Below are 18259 nucleotides of genomic sequence, written 5' to 3' on the forward strand. Positions count from 1 at the left end.
GCACAAGGATTTCAATTTTTAACAAGTTAAATCCTACAATCTTGACAGGTTCAATTGAATTTTCAGGTATCGAGGAACTTTCTTCTTGATTACAAATCGATTGTTCTCCATCTATAGCAGCATAGCCCTATTTCAGTTGTCTTTGTACATATAAGCCTTGTTGTTTTCTCTTGTTTTCCGGAGATCCCTGTGGGTGAATACAATGAAAAAATATTTTGCGAATTTTTCAGTACTTATATGAGTCAATTGTTTTTGATCTACACATTTTTTTTTTGATTTTCCTCCTTCCCTCCTTGTTTTACATGTTAAGATCGTCATGTCTATTACTAGCAGTATCGTCGAATTTGATCTTCCTGCCTATAACGTTGACACGGAATTGCCAACCTATAGGGAAGTATTTGGTGCTCCTGGATGGAACTTTATAATTAGAAACTCCGTTACCGGTGCCGGCTTTAATATTTTTCTCTCCAAGAAGGCCTACCACCAGTATTTGAAAATCAACCAAAATGAAACCGATGATGCTCGTGATATGCATATTCAAGGTATTGGGATACCTATGTTCAGAGTGACTGGGTCATTGTCTGCGATAAACCCCAAACCTATGATCATCAAAAAATATGTTGCAAATACAGAACGGCCCTTTAATGCTTATAAGGATTACCAACAATTTTGCACTGTAAAGAAAAAAGTGCACCTGGTTTATACCAGTTATACCTTCAAATTCACTCCAGATATTGAAGATCCAAGTCAAGACTTTGAAGTTGTGATGTTCTCTCATATTACCCTTCCTATAAGTGATTATATTTACAGGGGCGAAAAACACCGATGGATTCATGAGGACACAAAACAAACTCACCAGTATAGGCATACCATCTTAGAAAGCAGCCAAGAATCCTTGGCTGATGGTTGGGATGGACAATCAGATAAATTGAAACGAGTGTGGACTACTCGTCGGTTTGTCCAGAATGCCTCGTTTATACATACTTTTGGCAGGATGCATAAATTGCCCACAGATGAATATTATGGTTCTGGGTGTTCCAGTATTTTAAATATGACTTCAGTTAATACCATCTCAGGCTATGCTGAACTTAGAGCAAGAGATGAACAAGAAGGAAGTTTGCGTGATTACGACGAAATCTCAGAAGTTCCTCTTGACCATATGGTCCAAATTTGTATTGCGACAGTTCTTAAAACGGCTAAGGTGTAAAAAAAAAAAAAAAAAAATAATGTGAAACTTCAGACACAAATTATTTTAAAGTCGTTTACACTAGTTATAGATAGTGTATAGTATAAAGACTTATTTGAATTAGTAATCAAACATCAAACACATGTAAACGGATTTTACGGGATCACTATGTCAACAGGCGGGGTTGCACATAGCATTATCTGGGCACTTAACCGATAATGGAATAGTGATTCATTCGAAAACGGTTTTTTTTTCCTTCTGTGGCTAATTGTTTCTGCCCCACATTTCTCGGGATATGCGGGCTAGCTAATCTGGCAATGGTCATATAAAATAATCTGCGTATGGACTTTTGTTAATTAAAGAGAAGACAGCAAACGTAAAAATTCGACAAAATAAAACGGGCTAGCCACATTAACTCAATTGTTCTTCATTTCTCTTCCTACATTGTTTCTTTTGCATCCATTGTTAGGTATTATGCACCAGGAAGACCAGGAAGACTCTCCCCCAGATTATTCTTCCTTCATTGAAGAAGAGGAACTACCTACATATAAGCAACTTTTCTGTTTCAAGGGTTGGAAGTTTGTTATTAAAAATTGCTTTGGGGACTCCTCCCATATATTTATCTCCAAAAGGTCTTCTAAACGATATCATCAATATTGTTTATCTCCTACTTCTTCTTCTTCTTCTTCTTCACCAGTGTTGCAAAATCGAGGATGTGATATACCAATGTTTATTGTTTCAGGTGCTATATCCAACGCCCGACCTTTAGTGTTTAAAAAGTACAACGATACAATTGATCACCGCGATCATCCTTTTGATCTTGACAACGACTACTACACTTTCTGTACTGTGTACCGACATTGCTTTTTGAAATATTCAAGTTTTCGATTCCGATTTACAACCGATCCCAATAACAAACACAATGTGTTTGAAATCATCATGTTCAGCCACAATACCCTACCTATTAGTGATTATATTTACAACGGGGAAAGATTTAGATGGATCAATGAAGCTGCTGCCATGGGATTCCAAAGATGCCAATTCAGTCACTATAAATTGAACGAAGACCAAATTTCTCTTACTGATAATTGGGATGGAATTGGTGTTAAGTTGACAAACACCACTAAAAAGAACCCATATTTGAAAAATAAGCTGGTTATTGTAGGGTTATTGATGTATACTGGCTATCCAAGAAAAGAATACTACGGAATGAAATCAAGCGGGAAATTAGATATGACGAAAACATTCCGTCCCAACGGGTTTGCTGAATTAAAAGTTCGTGACACACATAATGAAGGGCATTTGCTTGATTATGAAGATATATCGCAAGTTCACATTGACGAATTAGTCAAACTTTGCATTGCTACGGTTTTAAAAAGGGAACGAGTTGAGTGAAAGAAAAATTCCAATAAAATATAAACTTATATATGATGTGTAGCTACCATAATTTAAGCAAATCATCCCAATCTTGGTTCTTTCTCCTGTTCCAGTAACTCTTTTCTCCTTGAATATATTCCCACTCGCCTTCGTCGATTTCACCATTACCGGAGAATCTGAAAAACTTAGGAACGTGGTCTTCCTTTTTATCTTCGAGTTCTTTTCTTCTCACTCTTTGGTCCTGCTCAAGCTTGAGCTTCAATTCTTCAGCCTCATCAACATTACCCTTTTCAAATTGTTGTAAATCTGGTCTCAATCTGGAATCAGTAGGAGCAAGTTGACCTCTTTCCATTTCAGTGATCTTGTTCAAACTGCCAGCAAATGCAGTGAATCCAAATTTCTTTTCAGCCTGAGGCAATAAATCACCAGCTTCCCAAATACATTTTTCTGTGGTGTTGGTCTTTAAGGTGAATGATTCAGTCCACTTACCAGTAACTGTATATGGAACCTCCTTCTTTTCGTGATCGAAAGCTTTAACAACCACACCTTCAGATCTACCACTAAACATACCACCTTTACTAAATTCAGCCACTGCCTTGTACCCAGAAGTAGACTTGATAGTCATAGTTCCACTTGGTTCAGCATAAGTTTCACCAGCAATAATATTCTTCACCAACATGGTTGGATGAGTCCAAGTGAATACTTCCCCTGTGGCTTTATCGGTCAACATGACGGTACCTTTGGTAGTAAGTTCTGAATGCTTACCCCAGAACTTTTGAGTTGGTGACAATGCATATTTAAGGGTCCAATGTTCAGATTCAACATAATGAACAAATACAGGAGGTTTATGGAAAACTTTTTCAGATATCATTCTAAATCCAAGGTCTTCACGGACCAATTCATAAGTTTCTCCTAATAATGGAGTGAAGGGTTTACGTTTATTTCTTTCTTTGGATCTAACAGCCGACAAATAACTTAATGCAAATGTTGCAACTCTCAAAATCTTTTCTCCTTGTTGATCAGAAAAATGAGTTAATGCGTTGGTAATTAATTCAGGATATTCTATAACTTCAGCGTATTTCTGCAAAGCCGTGGTTGGTTCATTGTAAGTTACTGGCATGGCTAAAGCAGATAAATCTTTCCCGACATTCTTACGAACAAAACTGATAATAGAAGGTGGACTATGTGTGCAAATTGGAATATCTGAATCTCTAGCAACTGGATCGTGAGGCAATGGGTATAAATCTTCTTCTTCTGTGGATTCCGTGATGGTAGTTGCTGCTTCAAGAGCATGTCTAGGAGTTTCCACAAGATCAAGCTCTTCTTCTTCAGAACTGGATACTGACAAGTTGTCAACAAATTCATCTTCGGGAACTGATTTTTCTCCTTCATCTTCTATAATAACCACTCCATAATCTTCAAAAGTTTCCATGGCATCATAAAACTCGGAAGATAAAATAGAACGTTCATCATATCCATTAGAAGCTGCAGGTGGCAGCTCACGATCGCTGCGTCCAATAATCGACGAAAGATCTTGGGTGATTTCATCAATTAAGTTCGAAGGTTGCAGGGCTTTCAAAAGGGCTAATTTTTCTTGTAATTCCTGTAATTCCACCAAGAGCGGCTTCTCCACTTCAGACTTAATTGACTTAACTTCTTCTTCTTTACGTTTCAAGACTTCTTGCTTTATGGAATTAAATGCATCAACCCAAGCTTTAAAGTCGGCATTGTTGATTGCTCTCAAATGCCAAACCTCCATTCCGGAATCAATAATAAATTCTCGAGAGCTTGGATTTGCTGAAATAATAGATTCCTTGATTGGCATTTGACCACGGAGGATGTTATCTTTAACTCTGAAATAAGACAAGGTTCCATTGTTGAAATTCAAAATAAAGTATCTCTTGGTAAACCCTTGCATCTTTTTTCTTCTCTTTTTTAACATGATACTTTGCAACACTTCACCGCTTTGTCTAGAAGTGGTAACTTCAAAGATGTTATCAATGTCCTTGGGAGGAGTGATATCGACCACAGGAACAGCCTTGCTTGCAATGGATGTGGGCTTGAGAATGACATTAGAACTAAATGTGATCTTCTTTGAAGTGGTCTTTGAAAATGAATTGTCAAATACAAAAGCATACATTCCGGCATTTTTCACAGCAAACTTCCCCCGCACTAATTCATTGGCAATTAGACGGTTATAATTTTTCACCAATGTCAAATCAGATTGAGTGATAGTAGACATGGTTGAAGATCTTCTTGACTTACTTCTGTAAACATTGTCTGACTTTTTGAATTGGTTAACAGATGCGGTAGAACTGGCTCTGGTTCTATAATGAGGTGTAGAAGTTCCACTTGGGGGAGCTGACAGGTCGGTTAAAGACGACGAAGACCTAGGACCAGCGTCATTCAGGTATGGAGCACTGTTTGTTGCAGAACCTGGCAAGGAGTCGTCTTCATTATTCTTTCTGTAGATTGCCAAATTGATAGATCTCTTTACTGGTTTCACTTGCCATTCAATAGTGGAGTCCTCAGGAGCTTGGATCCATTTGATCAAGAAGTCTTTGGAGTGGACTTCCAAAGTTTCCATGGTTCAAGGGTGGATATTTGGTATTTGTGCTACTTAGTAACGGGAAAAAAGTATATGTTATGGATATAAAAATGAAAGTGTGACAACGCAATTCCCATGAAACTAGGACGACACCAATGATTTCCCTTTGTAGTAATTTTGTATAACTATTGGAAAAGTTGTTGGGCTGTCATCTTAGATTTTGTGTGGGATCTGCCACCGTTTAATTTCCACTGCGCGCTCGCGCACCAGAAAAAAAAAAAAAAAGAAATTATATGAGGGGTCACCGTCCACATGGTACAAAACAACAATGAAGATAGCGGTGGCTGGTGTATTTCACAGGATTACACATGTACAAGTAAAACAAAATACAATAGTTTATTATATTCCTGTATACCCAACTACAATATCTAAGTCCTTCTCTCATTAAAGCTTCAAATTTATTCGTTCATCTGAATTGCTTCTAGAAACAATCTCATACATTTCAGGCGCTATTCCTTCTTCAGATGGAGTATTATTGAATCCAAATGGCCCTGTCATACCTGCTCCTACTGCACTAACAATTCCAGTACCTCTGCCTCTTGAAAATAAGAGATACTGCAATTGCTTCCGTAAACTATTTATCATCATTCTTTGAACATTCATATCTTCTCTCATCATAAACGTATCATTAATTAATCCAGTCATCACATTCTCTTGTTCGGTTGCTCGAGACTTATTCATAAAGGGTAGTATCTTTTCATTAATTTCATACTTTAATCGGTCTAATTCAAAATTAAGGTAAATTAACTTATCTTGGTCCTCTATCGACTTAAACTTGTTAATTTCTTCAATCGACTCACTATATCCAAGATTGGTAATCTTTCCCTGTATTATTGAATCAAGAATCTTATTAATTTGTTGTTGTAAAAACTCATTCTCTGAAGTTAATGAAGTCATCTTTTCTTGAATAGTGTTGTATGTTGGGAGCAATAAATATAATTGACAATTCCCATTTGCTAAATGAATTTCCAAAGATGTTTCATTGGATCCTACCCATTTACATCCTAGCTCATGAGCAGGACATTTCAAAAGCCCGATCTTTATACAATTCTCTTGATGCTTAACAAGGTTCTTCTGCGGAATCATATCATTACCACATAATTCACAAGTGGTATAGTTGAATAAACACTCATTCTCAAGATGTGACTTGTGAGTTATCTTTGTTATCTGTTGATTACAATGTTCACACTCAAATTTCTTGTGAATACATTCCGAGTCTTCCAGTTCTCCTATATTTGTCTTTTCTTGTTGTACCTCTGCATTCACATCAAAGAACTGTCTCTCGGCAATCAACTCACACTTACTTCCATCGTGTCTGGTACCGTTACATTTAATCCCTGTTCTTGGACAGTCAATTACAACATGACGCTCCAAGGCCCAACGGCTTCCCGTCCAATCACATCCCCTTTCTTGGTTTAAACAATACACCTTCAAATCATCAATCAAATTGCTTATTATCAAAGGTGCAGGGAATAAGTCATTTATATTGGCGGAATCTAATGGTGTTCTGTCAAGAGGACAATATCCGCACAACTCATTCTCCGAATCTCTTGGCTTCTTGGCGTTCTTGAAACATTCATAAATACATTCTTTGCAGAATGTGTGACCACAAATGGTAGTCAACGGTTCTATAAAAGGTTGTTGGCATACTGGACAATTTAAATGTTCAGTGGCGGTCTTGTATTTAACGTTTCTTAAGTCCGGTTTGTCACTATTCTCGAGCAAGTTGAAACATACCCCCAGAACTTCTATGTTTATTGAATCATCATACTCTACTGTTGAACCCGCTGAATCTATCAGCTGCGATGAAGATATGGAGCTTCCGGATGACGACATTTCGTTATCGTGTCTAGGTTGTTGTCTGGTCTAATTAGCTCAAAAAGTGCACAATTAAAATATAACAGTCGGTGGTTAAAGTGACTTTTATATACAATTAATCTGTTGATGCCAATGTAACATGAAACTAACTTTGTGGTTGCAGTAACCTGATAAGAAACCGTTTAATCTGCTGATGTATTTTAAATGGAACGTAGGAAAAGAAACTTAAAATCGGACCAAATGGGAAAAAAAAAGAAAATGTTGGCTTGTGATAACCACTCACAAAAGTAAAAAAAACTAGGTCGTACCCGGATTCGAACCGGGGTTGTTCGGATCAAAACCGAAAGTGATAACCACTACACTATACAACCATTTTTTCTGAAAACATTTTTCATAGAAAAACTGACAATATTTAATCACGTTATTTTCATGATCTTGGAAAATTTCTAATTTTTTAGAGTTAGCCACATGAGTGATACTCTAGATAGCATTTATTGCAGTGGATTTTGCTTTTATTATTTCAGATCTCTTTTTTGTGGAAGCTAATATTGAAAATATTGTTGTTCTCCTGGTTATCTAATTTTTGGAAATTTCGGAGATTTTCTATCTATTATAAGACTCTCTCACCTTAGTTTTTTAAATGATTTCGCACATACTTAAAGGCATAACATAGTTTCAACCAATAAAAATATCATTTCATTAGTTATTAAATAAAGGGAGAATTAAATATAAGACCTACCGTCTGTTAACCTCATTAGCTATTTGCAAAATTGTAACAATATGAATGATAACAGATTGGCTGCAAAAAAACAGAAATGTTTGAACAAGAAAATGGGGAACTAAAATGACAATCAAAGAACAAAACTCCTACTTCTAAAGAGGAAGATTTTAAATACAAACATACTCAGCATCGTAAACTTTTATTCATGCAAAATAATTATTGCTATATAAACACGATATCTTCTATCATAAATAATTAAAGCACCCTGCGTTCATATCTCTTTTCTTCGCTTCCTATCTTCTTCTCCTTAGGAACTCTAACCAACCAGTAGAAAAATACCGTGGCAGCCATGTTGAATATAATAAAGCTCATAAAGACACCAATATCTCGGCCAAGATTATTAAGGGATACAAATATCATGTCAAGGAATTGGTTGGTGTTATTCATGGGACAGTATTGACATTGATCAGTAGATTCAGGATTAACCAAATAACCCCCAGCTATAACCATGTATGCTCCCACATAATCCTTACATTTTTGTCCAGGAAGCTCAGGTCTAAATGTGACATATTCATTGACATTACAAACCACAGGGGCATCTGCAAGGCCAAGTGACATAATTGCAGATACCAAATACGTGAATGGGTTCAAATAATAAAGGAATGTCCAAAACTTAGGCATAAAGTCTTTGGTTGCAACTAACCCACAGAACGTAAAGCAAATAGTCAAGAAGAATGAAATGAAATTGGCAGCATTGTCGGCAACTTGATTAAAGGAAATACACAATTGTGCCAAAGTTGAACTAAAAATAAACATTAACGTCATCATAAACCACATAGCCCCCCCTCTTTGAGTAACTGTGCCGGTATGAGAAGCATTTCTGAATAACCCAAGAGGATAGTACCAGCATACAAAAGACAATGTGGCTGCAACAATTTGATAGGGAATTTCAGCTGTAATTTGTGCAGCAATAAAAGCAATCCAAGAGAATGTTTTTGATGGCTGTTCTCTAGCTTCATATAAATCTCTTTGAGTAACAAATAAAGGAACATATTGTTGTGCCAAAGTAGTCATTACAACAAACAACATAAACAATGAAAGCAGCTGATTTCTTAAACCTTGGATTGAATTATCTGACATGAAAAACGAAAACCCGTTGAATAAACTACAAAAAACAGCCATGGCAAATTTGGAATAAATATATGATGGTGTTCTCCAATATTGTTCAAATAGTCTTTGAAGAACAAGACGATACTGTTTAATCAATGGTGAAGCATAAGTGCTTGGCGAATCTTGCTTGGTTGTTTTGGGACGTTTGGCTAAACTATCCAACCGATATAATTCATCCTGAAGTTGATGATACTCGGCTGATTCTCTCCATACTTTGAAGTAATCTTGGTTAGCACGAGATCCAGGAGCAGCACCAATAATTTCCAACATCCATTCAGCTGGGTTAGCATTACGAGGACACTTTGGAGCCCCATGACTTTCAAAATATCTAATTAATGTTTCACATTCATGGCCAAGTTCACCAAAATAGACTGTCTGTCCACCTGCTTGCAAGAACAAAAGTCGATCAAATTCTTCTAAAAGTCTGGCAGAAGGTTGATGAATAGTACACAAAATAGCTTGTCCATGATCTGCTAATTTTCTCATCAATTTACAAATCGACCATGCCGTTTGGGAATCTAAACCTGAAGTTGGCTCATCTAAAAACAACAAAATCTTTGGTCTGGCAACTAATTCAACAGCAATGGATAACCTTTTCCTTTGTTCTACATTCAACCCTTCACCAGGAACACCAATAACAGCATCAGCAAAATCAGTCATTTCCATCAATTCAATGATATTTTCAACATACTGTTCCTTTTCAATGTCAGAATATTTATTTTCTTGTCTAAGGTATGCTGAAAATCTTAAAGCTTCTCTCACAGTTGAAGTATCCAAATGTAAATCTTGTTGCTGTACATATCCGATCGATCTTTGAAATGAATTATCCAAGAAATTTCCATTCACTTTTCTTTGACCAGAAGTAACCACACCAACAGTTAAACGGTCACTCAATGCATTCAACAAAGTAGTCTTACCGGCCCCTGAAGCACCCATAAGAGCAGTGACCTGACCTGGCTTGACCCAACCATCAATATCATTCAAAATGGTTTTCGTTTCCGATTTTACTTTCAATGTATAGGTCAAATGTTTCCAATGGAAGATATTTCCAGCCCCCAACATCTTCTCATCTAGCTCGGAATCCAAACACGAACTACTAAAATCATAAATATCAGATAATTTCTCAAGAGACCCCGTTTCAATATCTCTAGCCAATCTTCTAGTATACCCAAGATTTTTTTTCTTAAACACCAATATCTCCCCACCTTGTACCGCATCCTTGTTTAATTCCATACAAATCAATGTAGTGAAGAATAGAAATACAACAAATGCCACTAATATACCAAAATTCATCCAAGCATGTTTCCAATAATATCCAAATGCTTCAGCTAAATAATCATCTCCCAAGACATATGGTGATCCAGGCACTGATCCCAATGTTGAACAGACTACTGATTCACCCGATGTTGGATATCCAAAGCCACTAGGAACAAAGCTACTACAATTAAATTGCCTTCCATGGAATTCATTGGCAATCAAAGCTTCAAATGCATACGCCATGGGATTAACGTAAGTTATCCATTTACACCAGCCAAGCATATAAGGTTTGGGAATTGCAAACCCGGTAAATGTTGCCGTGGCAAATAATAACAATGAAGATGGAGTCATGGCTTGAGCTAAGGATTTAGTAAATGCACCAATTGTTCTAAATAAATGTGACATGTACAATGTAGTGACGAAATTGATCAACAAGTAGAAAAAGAATGCACCTGGTTCTCGTTTGAAATTAACCATAAAATATAGAGCGACATTGAAGCAAATACTTGATATGATTTTAAGGGGGAAATCACAAATAATGGACCCAATAGCTTCAGCTGTTGGGGGATAAAGGGCATAATCTCGGTGCTTTTGAACCACTGGCCTAGCTTGATATATAGAGTAGATTTCCAAAACTGATGAGTATGAGTTGAAAACAAGGGCAAAGTACATGACGGCTGTTCTGTAGTAAAATGATGAAGTTGTCGGCTGTAAGTTGTAAAATACAGAAGATAAGATCAAACTCATAGCAACATTGCCAAAGATTGTCAACACTGGAACAGTCCAATCACCTCTCATTCTTTCCCAATCTCGACGAATGATATACTTGATTTGTTTGCCCAAGGATACAGTATAAGGAGTTTTTCTAAGCGTGTGCTTGGATTGCTTTGCTCTCATCGAGTCATAGACTTCTTGCTTCTTATTATAATCTCCACAAGAGGCTAAATATTGATCAATTTCCACCAATAATTTTTGTCTTTCTGGTGACTTCCTCCAATACCTGTAGAATTCCTTGGGAGATCTAGGAACCAATCTTTCATATCCTGGTTTCACCAACCTTTCGGCTGGATTGGTGATTGAAGTCAAGAAATCAGGAACAGTTTGTCTCTCTGCCAAGACAAATCCCATTTTTTCAAAATAGTCGACAGCAGTTTTGCTGGAACCAAAATAAATCTGGTATCCTTCATAAAGCAAAATTACCTTGTCAAATAAATCGTATGCGGGTTGTGAACATTGATAGATGGCAACCAAGGGAGTTTCATTCAAAACAGTGGCAGAAGTTCTAAGTGAAGAAATGAATTCTAATGCAGTTGCTGAATCCAAACCTCTCGTTGAATTATCCCAACATTGAAAAGGAGCTTGCACCAAAGAAACTTCTGCAATAGAAGCACGTTTTCTTTCACCTCCAGAAACCCCTCTGATGAATTCATTCCCAATCTTTGTGTCTTTTGTATGAGTTAAACCGTATGTTGCCATCACCACATCGACAATATGTTTAGCATAGGCTTCACGAGAGACTCCATCTGGTCTATTTCTTGGTGTTTTCATTAAAGCAGCAAATTCTAAAGTTTGTCTTACAGTGAGATTGGGGAAATGGATTTCAGATTCACCACAATAAACTACTTCTCCACGAAGGTACCTTCTTATTTCCTTTGGTGTTATCCCGTCATAGGATACAATAGACTCATCAGCCACTCTGAAACCATCTGTGTGACAAGAAAGAGTTTTGAGTAATGTAGAACAACCAGCACCGGGTCTTCCGAGAACAACGGTAAGTTCACCAGGAAGGATCAACCCCTCCATAGGCTTTAAAATATCCCAACTGGACTCAGAATCTGTATATCCTAGTTTGCGGAGAATTCTCGTCGCATATTTTATTATTCCATTGGAAACTGTAGTTTGGTAAGCAGTATATTTTGCATCTCCAAATGCTCTTAAATGTTTGTAACCGACCCCTAAAGTTTGAGGTTTGTAATAATCTGAATCACTTTGGTATAACTTCCAAATGTTCTGGACCCAGTTCTGTGAGTTGAACGCAGGAGATTGTGGATCAAGTCTAGGATCAAGCTTATCTGTAATTGGATTGATCCATCCTTTATCACTATAATTTCTTGAGGCATCTCCAGCGACTGAAATTCTGGCTAAGGATCGAATCCGTTGTTGAGTACATGAGAATCCACTGTAGTAGCCATTGTATGGCTGGCCTTGGGATAAATTTGTATGGCTCATCTCAAGTTGATATAGTCCGACAAAAATAATGGAGAAAGAAGTTTTCGTGGCTTTGGAATTTCAAGAGTTTTAAATGGAGTTGGGGTTGTGTGCAGCTTTGAGATCACACAAAGAATTTCCTTAATTGAGAAAATGAGAATTACTGTAAATGGATGCAAAAAAAAAGGATCGTCAGAACTTGCGCCTTTACAAAAAAAAAAAAAACTTCCCAAATTCAAATAAATAACTAAAAGAAATGTATGATACGCCATTGTTTTATTTATGCAAGGAGATATATGGTATGATAATGTCGATAGACGATGTAGCTACCGGTGGTAATTTATTAACCCGGAAAGTGCGGCCTGAAGAAGTAATCTTTTAATCAGTCAATTTTTCCAAAAAAGAAATACCCCACACCATCAAAGATTTCTATTTTGGACGTAATGGGTAGTAATTGAAAGTTTGAAAGACTATATTTGAAGATAATGATCATGTTTTACAAGAAGAAGTTTTATCTATGATGTTTTATCAAGTCAGATATTAAAGGCACATACAAGCGATCATATGCACTAGTCAATATTACGTCAAGGAAAGTTCTATCAAGAATTAGCAGATTTGAACATAGATCTGTAAATAGCAGCCCTTGATGTCCTGATCATCTACAAGGGGGGGAGACTTAACAATGCATCGGGTACGAAGAAAAATAATGTCACCCGCAAAGCTCCTACCATCACCCCCATTTTGATTTACGGGGTCAGATGTCTAGATCATTCCGAAGCAAGAATAACCAATATTACCTGGTATTCAGTGGTACATTTTAAACCCTTGATCCCAGCTAAAAGTTTATTTTTTAAAAAAAATTTCCTATTTAGGAAGTATTAGTTAGATAGCAACCAAACCTATCTCCTTTATTCTTGCGCCCTGTAAAATACTGAGAATAATTGGTTATATTAAAGTACTCGACAAAACGAGCATCTTCAGTCGAGACGACAACAAGTTGAGTTATATTTAGAAGCATGTCCGTGTAGTTTCCTTACCACAATCAGAAAAAAACCACTACATTCACTGAGTAAATATTTTTCGTTTCACCTTTCGTAGTTTGGTCGACTTTCTTCAAAAGTTAGTAGATCGCTTACGACGACATTAAAGTTTTCAGCCACATTGATACTTTTCTACTAAAAATAGGCAAATAATGTGTTTTCAAGTCTTCGCTCGCTTCTTATATAGTAATTAGGTTGTTTGGGAACGCAAAAAAATATTTTTTCTTTACTCAGTGGAAGAGGGATTTTGGACCCTTTAATCGTAACTTAGAATACAAATATTATAATAAGCAATACCAAACAAATCAGGATATTAAAAAAAGAATGCGCAAACCCGGAATCGAACCGGGGGCCCAACGATGGCAACGTTGGATTTTACCACTAAACCATTTGCGCGGTATAAAGAGCTCCGAGACGGGGAATTGAACCCCGGTCTACCATGCGACAAACGGTAATTCTAGCCACTAAACTATCTCGGACTATTTTTTAATCTTTATTAGATTCTCCTATAGGTCCTTGATATAAGTATAGTTTATAATACGAAATACTGTAAAAGAATTACGACGAGTCTCTCTTATCTATTCGTAAACTAAAACTAAGTCAAGTTAAGTTAAGTTAAGTTAAGTTAAACTAACTTCTACAAATCCAAAGTGACTTTCTGGGAAAATCCAACCATTTAAATATTCTTTTTCTCGTCTTGCCTCACATCCATAGCCTTCCTAACCACCTTGCGAGTTAATGACACTCTAATACTTTATTCGTCACGTATCTGCAATATCATTGAGGTGTAAGGTATGATTCTGCATAATGTTACATTCCTCTGCATAAGGCTCCGATACGTCACCAAATCTACATTATCCCAATTCCATAAGTGGGGAAAGATGTCATTCGTATTAGGTGAACAAGGTGAAAGGGAACCTGAAATCCTGTGTGATCACTTTACACATTTCCATCTTTAGTTTCACACAGATCCAAAGGTTCATGTGCAAGACTTAAAGAGTTCATTCCTCTAACAATCTTTATTTTTTTGATTTTACTACTAATTATAAATTATATTTCAATTATATTGCATCAATTTACGGTGCTCTATTGAGTATATTTAATGGATTGGAGTCTAATGGTACTACTTTCTATTTCCATTAGAGGACCATGAAACAAAAATCACTTAATGTCTATAATATCTGTGTGAATGGGGAAATTAAGTGTTGGCCACTATGTATAGAAAAAAAGAACAAAAAAGTATAAAAATTGGCCCTCATGTAGTGAGGCTTTCTATAAAATTTTTATATAGATTTGACAACTTCAATGAATGATATAGGTCAAGTAAAATTCCCCAAAAAACCATATCAGGGTTGAATAATTTTTTGGTTGCTCTCAGTTTCCATGAATCTTGAGATCACTTTCACCACATATGGTCCCATCACAAGTTATGGTTTTGTTTTGAGGCATGAAATTTTTTTTTGCAGCAAAAAATTTTGGCACAGAAAAGATTACGAATCAAGAAACAAAGATATTAACATATTACCCATATCACTAAGAGAAACCAATGCTGACAATATCTTCCGAAGTAGATTACGATTATAGTGCCCTAACTAAAACATATATGAGTATTTTCAATTCTCAGCGCTTTTCCCAATTTCTAAACACAACACAAACAGGCTCGGCGCATAGCTCCTCTGGAATAGATTTTGGATTATTCCTGAAAACATTGTTTACGTCCCTATGTTTTTGTATTATACAGCTTACCTTATTTTGTTTGTTTAGGTCAGTTTTCAACTTCCTTTATCAACCACGATGTTTTTGTGTTCCAGTCAATGAAAGAATGGAATGTCTTCCGCGAGGGTTCTTGAATTGGATCATACCCACATTGAAATGCAGTATCAACAATTATTTATCCCTCGGATTAGATGCTTACTTCTTTGTTAGGTTTATTAGTGTATTACTGTTGTTTTTTTTATTTTCAGGCACCTTGAATATGGTTATTTTAATTCCAATCAATTTCACCGGTAGTGACTCAGAATTTTCAGCTTCAGGATTAGACAAGTTGAGTCTTTCAAATATTGCAAATACAAAAGTCAAGAGGTTAAATGCTCATTTCATCATGGGACTATTAACCATCGGGTTCTTTCACTGGTTAATTATATATGAGCTCCAAAGTTTTCTCATTATCAGACAATCATATTTACTATCATCTACACATAAATCTTCAGTCATGGCTAGAACTTTGTTGATATCAAATGTTCCTACATATTTGCAACAACATGACGTCCTTCGAAGTGTACTAAAAACTATACCTGGTGGGATTAGTAATATTTGGGATGTGTATGATTTTGAAAGAATAGATCATGAGGTTCAAAGAGCCAAATACGCTTTAAAAGTTTTGGAGGAAGCACAAATTGCTGGGTTAATGAAGTATTATAGTTCAAAGAAAAGTTACTTTTGTTGCCAAACACCCACTCCTAATGGAGACACCAATAAACTAGAATTCTTTCATGACCATAAGAATCAAGTATATTTTTATCCTCCGATATATCTTGGACTCGTTAAAATTCCTAAGTTTGATAGAAGTTTTAGAATGAAGCTCCCAGGGTGGTGGAGAATGTTTATGTTTGAAAAACGAGTTTCCAAGACCGATTGGGCTATACACACACTTCTGGAATGTCACCAATACATTGATCAAGAAAAGTTGAAATTAGCCAATGGACAATTGACCAAACACAATAAGTTGTTCATCGAATTCAAAACTCAAGAAGGTGCCTATATTGCCCACCAGTGTTTACTTTCTCAAACTCAAGGATGCCTTGACAAAACATTGATTGAAATAAACCCGGCAGATGTTATCTGGAGAAACGTGTCAAGAAATGACGGCATTGCTTGTAAATTTGAAAAGTACTTGGTGACTATCATATTCATTTGTATTATTATCCTATACGTTATCCCGGTATCATTGATTGGGTTGGTATCCCAGATTCCCCTCCTTACACAATTAATGCCCTTTCTCAAATGGATCTATCATTTTCCTGAAGAAGCACGTGCAACAATATCTGGTTTCCTTCCTTCAATACTCCTTACCATTTTAACTGAAATATGTATGGTGACATTCAGATTCTTGACATACTTCAAAAGAAGAACTACAGGAAGTGAGGTAGAGCTTGATTTGCAGAAATGGTATTTTGCATTCTTATTTGTTCAGCAATTTCTAGTTGTTACTATCCTGTCGAGTGTAACTGTGATTTTCAAACAAATAATTGACCAACCAACATCCATTCCAGTGTTGTTAGCCACAAACCTTCCTAAATCAGCTACATTCTTTTTTCAATATATGTGTCTTCGAGCATTTGCATTTTGTGGAAGTAACTTCCTTAGAATAAACCAACTAATTTTGACAAACACACATTATAGGAGAATTGATAAAACTCCAAGACAGAAATTTAGTCGCCTAACCAATCTACCTAAAATAAAATGGGGTACAACATTTTCCGTTTATTCAATATACGGTTGTATTGGAATATCATACTCAATCATATCACCATTAATATCAATTTTCATTATATTCTTTTTAAGTCTTTCCATTTTATATTACAAATATGCATTAAAGTATGTCAATAGCCACCTTAACGAGTCTGAAACCATGGGAAGATTGTACCCAATAGCTCTACTTCATTTATACACCGGGATTTACTGTCTTGAATGTTGTCTTATTGGGGTATTCTTTCTTCTGAAAGACCAAAATGGAGCGTATCCAATGAGAGTTCAGGGGTGGATCATGACTGGGGTATTGTTTCTTACTATATTTGCAAACACTTTGATTTATAACAGATTCATTCCTCATTTTTCAAACTTGCCTATTCTATCCGATAAAATTTATCGAGAATCCAGTGAAAAAGTCGAATCTCCTGTTCCTGAAGATTCAGATTACGAAATAAGTGAAAGTTCTTACGTTAATCACAAATTGTTGTATTTACATCCTGCCTTCAAATATGAACCACCTAAGATTTGGTTACCTCAAGATCCTGATGGTTATGCCGAATTGCAAATACAAGAAATTGAGTCCATGTTGGATTCACTATCTGGAGGAGTTACCGAGGGAGCACAAATAAGATTCACCAAACCATTTAACAGTTTAAAATTGACAATTTCAGAAGCACCTCCTGATTATAAATAAAACCTTTGACTTGAACGATTTTCAATTCTGTATTCTCAATACTTCACATCACTTATATAGAAATTTTTTTTTTTAAAAAAAAAATCCTAGTATTGTTGTGATAACTAAGCTTCAATATTCAAAAATTAATTGAAAGGGAGTTTATTAATGTATATATTAAGGTTGAAAGCATAATCTATAGACGACGATATCTAATCATGGAGTATACTATTGATTTTACAATATTCTGGAATTAAAGACCATTGATTATCCAGTTCAGCAGGAACGTCGTGTCCATAGACCATTAACTCTTTGAATGAAACTTCTGCGGTATAATTCGAAACAGTAGTAATTACCTCTTGGCCGTCTTCATCTTCAGATCTTGCCAAATGTTCAGATTTGTTAATGACATATCCCTTGAGTTGAGAAGACGATAAATCTATTGGATTACCCAACAATTTGCATCCTCTGAAATAGGCAACATGGTTGCCATCTGTAGTATCTGGTCGTATTTTTGATGGAGCAAAGTAATCCTGGGTTTTTGCTGACCCAGTATATTGAATGTGCATTGGAACAAGAGAAGCTGTTATCTCCTGCGTGTTAGAAGCATCTACTTGTATGGAGGACATTATATAAGGGTACAATCGAATGTAGATGTTTGGCTGATAAAAAAAAGTTGATCTTAACTTACTATGTTTTGGAAAAAAAAATACGCGTTTTGAAATCTTGA

At 36.1% G+C, this 18259-nt stretch overlaps 7 protein-coding genes across 7 annotated transcripts; 3 read left to right on the forward strand and 4 right to left on the reverse strand. All coding sequences in view use genetic code 12, as the record gives it.

Annotated features, from left to right (window-relative positions):
• Window positions 1-295: 295 nt before the first annotated feature.
• On the forward strand, window positions 296-1320 carry SPAPADRAFT_58733 (uncharacterized protein; the record flags this gene model as incomplete). Its single annotated transcript, XM_007372841.1, has 1 exon — window positions 296-1320. The coding sequence occupies one exon, from the start codon at window positions 317-319 to the stop codon at window positions 1205-1207; it is 891 nt and encodes a 296-aa protein (XP_007372903.1).
• Window positions 1321-1590: 270 nt separating this feature from the next.
• On the forward strand, window positions 1591-2559 carry SPAPADRAFT_58734 (uncharacterized protein; the record flags this gene model as incomplete). The annotated part of the gene is made up of 1 exon (XM_007372842.1): window positions 1591-2559. A coding segment is annotated over one exon (524 nt), but the record flags the coding sequence as incomplete, so codon positions are not given.
• Window positions 2560-2576: 17 nt separating this feature from the next.
• Window positions 2577-4866, reverse strand: OSH3 (oxysterol-binding protein related protein; the record flags this gene model as incomplete). The annotated part of the gene is made up of 1 exon (XM_007372843.1): window positions 2577-4866. One exon carries the CDS (start codon window positions 4479-4481, stop codon window positions 2625-2627), a length of 1857 nt encoding a protein of 618 aa, XP_007372905.1.
• A 689-nt stretch (window positions 4867-5555) lies between these two features.
• On the reverse strand, window positions 5556-7007 carry SPAPADRAFT_132142 (uncharacterized protein; the record flags this gene model as incomplete). The annotated part of the gene is made up of 1 exon (XM_007372844.1): window positions 5556-7007. The coding sequence occupies one exon, from the start codon at window positions 7005-7007 to the stop codon at window positions 5556-5558; it is 1452 nt and encodes a 483-aa protein (XP_007372906.1).
• An 888-nt stretch (window positions 7008-7895) lies between these two features.
• On the reverse strand, window positions 7896-12366 carry CDR3 (Cdr3p; the record flags this gene model as incomplete). The annotated part of the gene is made up of 1 exon (XM_007372845.1): window positions 7896-12366. One exon carries the CDS (start codon window positions 12364-12366, stop codon window positions 7966-7968), a length of 4401 nt encoding a protein of 1466 aa, XP_007372907.1.
• A 2565-nt stretch (window positions 12367-14931) lies between these two features.
• On the forward strand, window positions 14932-17550 carry SPO75 (Spo75p; the record flags this gene model as incomplete). Its single annotated transcript, XM_007372846.1, has 1 exon — window positions 14932-17550. The coding sequence occupies one exon, from the start codon at window positions 14932-14934 to the stop codon at window positions 17548-17550; it is 2619 nt and encodes an 872-aa protein (XP_007372908.1).
• A 191-nt stretch (window positions 17551-17741) lies between these two features.
• Window positions 17742-18158, reverse strand: SPAPADRAFT_48484 (uncharacterized protein; the record flags this gene model as incomplete). The annotated part of the gene is made up of 1 exon (XM_007372847.1): window positions 17742-18158. One exon carries the CDS (start codon window positions 18156-18158, stop codon window positions 17742-17744), a length of 417 nt encoding a protein of 138 aa, XP_007372909.1.
• Window positions 18159-18259: the final 101 nt, after the last annotated feature.

This window comes from Spathaspora passalidarum, assembly GCF_000223485.1.
Source record: "Spathaspora passalidarum NRRL Y-27907 unplaced genomic scaffold SPAPAscaffold_1, whole genome shotgun sequence".
NCBI classification, from domain to species: Eukaryota; Fungi; Ascomycota; class Pichiomycetes; order Serinales; family Debaryomycetaceae; genus Spathaspora; species Spathaspora passalidarum.